Source organism: Gordionus sp. m RMFG-2023, chromosome 1 (genome assembly GCF_954871325.1).
Source record: "Gordionus sp. m RMFG-2023 chromosome 1, tfGorSpeb1-WG-v2, whole genome shotgun sequence".
NCBI lineage: Eukaryota > Metazoa > Nematomorpha > Gordioida > Chordodea > Parachordodidae > Gordionus > Gordionus sp. m RMFG-2023.
Genome location: NC_088775.1, coordinates 4,202,004 through 4,209,124, shown reverse-complemented (window position 1 = coordinate 4,209,124; position 7,121 = coordinate 4,202,004). Strand labels below are relative to the sequence as shown.

General features: G+C 24.7%; 1 protein-coding gene across 1 annotated transcript; it reads right to left on the bottom strand.

Annotated features, from left to right (window-relative positions):
* Nucleotides 1-2,151: 2,151 nt before the first annotated feature.
* Nucleotides 2,152-3,104, bottom strand: LOC135932072 (ceramide-1-phosphate transfer protein-like). The gene is made up of 3 exons (XM_065469416.1): nt 2,915-3,104; nt 2,400-2,875; nt 2,152-2,357 (listed from the first exon to the last, which is right to left on the bottom strand). Exons 1-3 carry the CDS (start codon nt 3,040-3,042, stop codon nt 2,233-2,235), a joined length of 729 nt encoding a protein of 242 aa, XP_065325488.1. The 5' UTR covers nt 3,043-3,104; the 3' UTR covers nt 2,152-2,232.
* Between the last annotated feature and the right edge of the window lie 4,017 nt (nt 3,105-7,121).

Here is a 7,121-nt window from a genome sequence, read left to right as displayed (position 1 = left end):
ATCAAGATTTTCTCAAAATATTATTACTTAAGCTTCGAAATTTCGCTAATCCAAACCTTTCTGCCATCTGTGGGCCAAATCAATAAGCTTGAGTAATTTACTTTCGGCTATAACCTTGAGTTAAACGTTTTTATAAATAGACTAAATCTAACTGTTTATGTAACGTTAGATATTTTAAAATACTTTTCGTGTTGCAGATAATATCAAAAAAAATAGTTTTTAATTTTTATAAACACAACAAATAAATTGTATTTTAGTTCCTTTCGTTAATTTATTGTGAAATTATTTATAAAATAAAATTATATGATTTTACATACAATCATAAAAAATATCGGATAGAATCGGTTTTATATAGGACCCGACCCGGCACAGCCCTAGTTGTTTTTTAGAACATGTAAGAACACCCTCACTTACAATGAATGCATTATAGTATATTGTTTGGCATGAATGAGTTTACTGAGAATGCCTAACCTTTAAATTACATTTAAGGATAGCAGAAAGTTTTATTTAAAATGTTATTTTTGTATCCAATATATAGGTTTGGCCAATGGTTAGCAATGTAACTAATATATAGGTCCATAACAAGTATTAATTTTATATGGAGTATAAAAAAAAATAGATATTAGAAAATTGTATTATGTTGAATCAATATTTCTTTATCATCTCCAAAACCTGAAACTGGCTCAAACCCGTTTTAAATTTTTTTTCCTGAATCGATTACTCTTTTTTTTTGTCGAAGGGTTCATGTCCCTGATAAATATAAATTAATAGTAGTGCTGTAAACATTTCTAAAAAAATCGAACACGCGCAACGCTTATTGACAAATTCGAACGCGTTCACGTCCATTCAAAATTTTATAATTTTTTTTTAAGATTTAATTTAATATAATTGTCTTATACTTTTTAACACAATATATTAGCCAGGTTAAAAAATAATATAGTGAATAATAAAAAATTTATCTTTATTAATTTTTATTAACAATTGTTTTTCAAATTTTTCATCTGATAGGCAGGAAAGCTAGCAATTAATACTGTATTAGCTATAAAAAAAAGGGCGCTCTACAGGGGCAGATGAGGGGATTGCAGTATTATATTTAAAAAAAACAACTCTTTTAATGAGGGGAATTTATTAAATTATTGTTTTGTTCTTTGCTTAAAAAAATGAGATAAGTTATCCTCCTTCAATATATCCTCTACTTCCTCATTTTATATCAAATATAATACAATCAAATGTCGTTCTAAATTAGAACCTGAAGATTCTGAAACTGATATTATACTTTTTGAGCACATTTTATATTTGGTAACTATGATTGGGCCATATCAAAATCAGATGATGAAATAATAATATCCATGCTTATGTTAATCTATTAAATTAAAATATAAATAATAATATTCAAATTAATAAATAGTAATAATGGTAGTTAAAAAAAATTGAAATGTGAAAAAAAGCTGATTAAAAATTTTTCTTAAAAAATTAGGATTAATATAAAATTTTTCAAATAAGATGTTTTTAAAATTGAACGAACGTTAAACAAACACGTTCATCAAAAATAAGGAACTTGTTCATGTTCAAAGTTCGTCAAAAATAAAATAAACGCCGTTCATCATCTTTTTAAAAACGAACTTAGTTCATGAACGCGTTCGTTTATAGCAACTAATAAATACTAGATCGGTATCAATTATTAAGTTAATGGTTTTGAATATTCAGATTTTTTGTGGATCTAAGCTAATAAAGTCCATAGAAGTAAATGGTTTTTCTAAGAGGTATGGGGTACTTGTGAGTAACTTTTTCACCTTCGAATGTTATTTAAGACCAATTTTTGCATGCCATTTACCAAGTCTTAAATAAAATATTGGTTATAATTTTACTCATTTTTGAGGTTGAAGGAGAGGAATGTACCAATTTTTATGATTAAAATGATATTTGCAAATTTTTATTGGGGAGGGGGTGGGAGATTTCTCACATTCCCCTCTCTCTTAGGCTGCACTGATGATAAGATGAATATTTTTACATATTTAATAATTATATTTACATATTTAATAATTCAATATATTATATATTTGGTATAAGAATTTTTTTTTATAAATTTTATCTTAAAATCAAAACATTTCATTAATGTATACCATATAAAAATAATTCAAGTATGATTATAATTAATCTCATTTGGAAAACCCAAACATCATATGTGAATCATATATCATTGAAATAAAATAGAACACTTAAATATATATATCATGGTATGTTTGTGATATTATATTTTCTGTAAATAACTTGAATATTATTATATATTTTTTTTGATTCTTGTATAATATCTATAAATTTTTGCAAAATTATCTCATTTCTATAATGATGGATCTCTAAAAATTATTTAAAAGCAAATAATTCAATTTAAAATTTACCATTAATATCTAATATAAATGAACAAGGGTCTAATTGATTAAGTAAATCATTTTTTGTAGGCAGGCTATGAGCTGCAACCTGAACTGCCTTTTTAATGATCCATGGATGGAATTGTGATAATGTTAAATTATAAGATTCTATTGCTATAGTAGACAGTTTATAATCCATATTATTAGTAAAATTTTCATTGTTTAAAATTTGTTGTTTATTAACTATTCCCTCTAAAAAGTTTATAAAAAAATTAAAGGCCCTATGAAGGCGTGACAATGTTCTACATCCTATGGCAGCATCATTTTTTATTATATATTCATTTATAGGTTCCTTCAAGAGAGTAACTTCATAATGAACCATAGACAATACTGTTTTATAAATACCTGATTTATTCGTATCTAATGTAAAATTATTCAAAATTGTTAATTTTTTTTGGACATCAGTGTAAATGAAATAGAATATTTTTCCCAACAAAGGAAAGAACCTTGAATTAAAAATAAACTAGATCAAGAAAAATATTAACTTCTGTATTTCTTGATATGCTTCGATATAAGATTTAAGTTCTATATCTTTATTTTCATTGCAGGTTTTAAGTTTAGTTTCTAGCAGTTGCAAATTAAATTTTTTGTCATTGGAGGGGTCTTCACTCATAGAGTGCCTCTAAAATAAAATAGTATGGTGACATAAAGAATATCAGACTTGTCAATTTGATAGATGTCAATCGATATTGGGAAGTAATTTTTTTGAATACAACTTTATCTTACTAAGTCCAACTTTTTTAAATTTTACCTCCAAGTCCTATATAAACTTACTATTAATATTTTAATTATTTTCTTTTCCATAAGCTAAATTTTTTTTAGTTTAAATCAAAATGTACAGCTTAAGTCTTTTTTTTATATATAAAATTAGCATTAATTAAGAGTTAAATCATATAAAAATGGCCGTTAAATATCCATTATGTTCCATTTAAATAATCATGATCTATCATAGTTACTAATGAAAATGATTAGATTTTATTAAAACCCATTTTTAATATATCTTAACCCAAATTCATATCTTCAAACCTTAAATTAACCCTAACCTATATCTCTATAACCTTTAATCTAACATTCTTGTTTAACTTTAGATATTCATACAATTAAAAAATTCCCTGAGTGACAGATTCTTTGAGTTATGATATGGGTTATTATCAGTAATTACTTGGCAGGGGGTAGGGGCTATGATTTTTAAAAATATATTATCAAAAAATATTATATATGAATAATTCTTATAATATTTTAAAAATAATTTAATAAATTTATTACTACCAATATCTAGACTATTTAAAAAATATATAAATATGAATTAAAAAAATTTTCATAAATTCATTTATCCGTTTTCTTTGGGATGTATTTATCTATAAAACGATTTCATTCGTAGGATAATTCTTTTTAGCAATTTTGGATCATGGATCTAGAATATATTCCATATGTGATGGTCCATTAATATATATAACATAACATACAAGTATCCATACAGTTAGGGAATTTTTAAAAATTTTCATTAAGAATATCTTCATATATATATATATTGTCGGAATATCATATTCATTTAATTTGAATTTTTAACAAAATATAATTAGTTAATTTTGGTCAAATCGTGCAACAATGTTTTAGGTCAATTTCTTTTTGAATTAAGTACATATCGGAAAGAATTTTTAAAATAAGATATAATTTTATTAAAATTTATTAAAGTATATTACCCTCTTTTCAATATCCATTAAACCGGAATGTATGATGCTTTCTAAAGAAATTATAAATTACTCTATTTTTAATCTTATTAGTTTTATATGTATTAAAAGTATATTTTCAAATAAAATGGAATCTCTGAGCGACATCTGTAAATATCTACCTGCCTACAATTTCTACAGATTTAAGAGCGATTTGCTTTCAATTCTTGAAGGAGTAATGGGGTAGGCATCTAAAAAAGGGTGGGAGGTAAATATAAAATAAACACTATTTGTAGATTAAAGAAAATAACTAATTAAAATATTCTAATTTATAAATAAATATTTATTTCTTGTACATTCATCAATAAGTCATTAATAAGGCTAATATTTAGAATTTCGGTTAATCACAACAAATTGATTATCACCAAATAATGATTATCTCCAACTAATTATTATCACCAATTAATTAATTAATGATTACCACTAGATTATTTGTTATTCCTAGTCTAAATATATGAGGCAAGAGTTTAGTTAAAATTGTTCAGTTATTATAAATGGTGGCTCATTTTTAGATTTTTTTTATTTATATCATGGGGTTGATAGAGCAAAATGGGTAGGTAAATAATGCGGCCGAATGGCGTGAAATTCCTTTTTTTTAAGGGGGGGAGGTGGGTAGGCATTTCAGCGGGAGTTTTTAAATAAATTTTCTGTCATATAGATGCTGCCTACATAATATTTTATTATCGTTAACATGTTCATAATGATCTATTTTTACATATAGGTAGGGCTGGGAATCAATAGTAAAAATCCAATATTAACAAAATATTGTATTGGGTCTAAAATATTGGTATTGGTTTAAACAATATTTTCTATTTCTTCTATTGGTATTGCTATTGGTTTATATTGGTAACTATTGGTTTATATTTGTATTGGTTTTAATTCAAATTACTAATTAAAAGAATAGAAATAGTGATTATAAAACCCTTAATTTCTAATTTTAAATAAACATGGGAAAAAAAAATCATTATACCATAAAATCAGGGCTAAGAACCAACTCTCAAAATTTTACTGAATTTAAATTCTCTTTTTAAACTAGGAATTTATTAGGTGATGTGAATATAAAAAATTTTGATTTAATCATGCATTTTTTGTATCAACAATAATAAACGTATTGATTTTGAACCATTATTTATCACAAAGAACATAGCAAAATAAGTAAATAAAAATGTAACATAACTGTCTATTTATACAAAATATAATGCAAAAGAATAATATAATTTTAATATAAGAGGAAATAATTATATGTATTTAAGAACGCATCCAACTTTTTAGGCACAGGCAAGCTTGTATAGTATGCTCATCTAGTGAACAACGTTGGTCTATTATTACATACCGTCCTTCTGAAAAAGCCCACTCAGAGCTAGATGCGGTGGCCAGAATTGCTAGATAATCTCTGGCAAATTTTGATAATACTGGATATCTATTTTTATTTAATTTCCACCAATCTAATGGATTTGTATCATTAGAAATTGTGGCTATATCTACGTATTTACTTATTTCTAAGTTGTTATTATTATGATGTTTCACCTGATAAATTTTGTCATAAAAGGACAATTTTTTGTTATTTTGTGCTCTTTTGTAAGTTCCGCTGAATTGTTATTATTTATTTTATAAATATTGTATTCATTAGTAAGATATCCAATAAGAGTTTCCATATTATTATGCTTTAATAAATGACTTGATAGTTTAAATCTTGGGTCAATCATTGTTGAAATAATAGAGGTGTTTATTAAAATTATAGTATTTATTATGTTTTGTTAAGGCAGCTAAAGAAGCTGTCTTTAAAATAGCATTAGGATTATTATTATAACTCTCCACATGCTCAAAAATACTGGAATATAAAGGAATAATTGTTGAAATTGATGAAGTATTAGCACATGAGGCCATCTCTGTGGCAAAATTAAATGGTTCCAGAAATTCTCGGTATATTTCTATATTATTCCAGGCTAAGGCACTAATATAATTTTCTTGATTGGTATTTTGTAAATGATTGGTATATGTTGTCAAATAGGGTTTGAGCAATATTGCCTCTTTCAAGCATTTGGTATGTTCAATTCCAACGTGTTGGTATATCCAAAATTGGGTGAGGAAATTTTAAGTGTGGATTTTTTTCAAGATATATTTTTTCAAGTTTATTAAATTTAAATATAGAAAGTTTAAAAATTTCTTAATTTTTTTAAAGTTGTATTTAAGGGTTCCAATGCAGCCATGACAGCCAAATGTATAATATGGCAAAAGCATTTACACACATTATCAAAATTATCGTTTTGTTTAAAAATTTTTAGAAATGCTGAATTATTACTTGCATTGTCTAATGTAATGCAAAAAATTTCAAATTTTACTTTTAATACAGAATTTAAAATATTATAAATATTAATAGAATTATGTGCTGATTTAAAAGGAATAAAATCTAATAAATGATTATTTAATTTGAAATCATTATCAATATAATGAATTGTTATGCCCATAAAGGGTATTTTATTTAGAGAGGACCTTATGTCCATTGTTAAGGAAAATTTAGATGTAATGTTAGAAAGTACAGATTTTTTTCATAATTTCTATTTTTAGTGTTTTTCTAGAAACTAATTTTACAATATGCTATTAAATTTTTATAAGTGATATCCTCAACTATTGGAAAAGCTAAGTTATTTTGAATGAAAAAGTTTTTAATTAAATTATTTAAATTAGCTTTATTATTTATATTATTAAGTAAAAATGATCTTATTGTCTTAATTTTTTTACTGACAATATTTATTTGCTCACATTTCTTATATAATGTTGTGTGGATGGATTTAAGATGTGTCCATAATCCTGAAGTTCCAAAATTGGGAAGTGATATTTTTTTTTTACATTTATTACAAATTGCCTTTTTTTTATTATCACAAGTAGTAAAAAATTCCCAGATTTTTGCTGAATTTCGTCTTTTATTAGATATTGATGATTCTTCTTGTTCATTATCGCT

Bases quoted from the DNA above. Each gene is read 5' to 3' on its own strand.
- LOC135932072 (XM_065469416.1), bottom strand. From the start codon at position 3,042: ATGAGTGAAGACCCCTCCAATGACAAAAAATTTAATTTGCAACTGCTA. The intron at 2,876-2,914 runs GTTAATATTTTT...TTTTAATTCAAG, and splicing joins GCATATCAAGAAATACAGAA to GTTCTTTCCTTTGTTGGGAA. The intron at 2,358-2,399 runs GTAAATTTTAAA...AATAATTTTTAG, and splicing joins ATTTATATTAGATATTAATG to AGATCCATCATTATAGAAAT.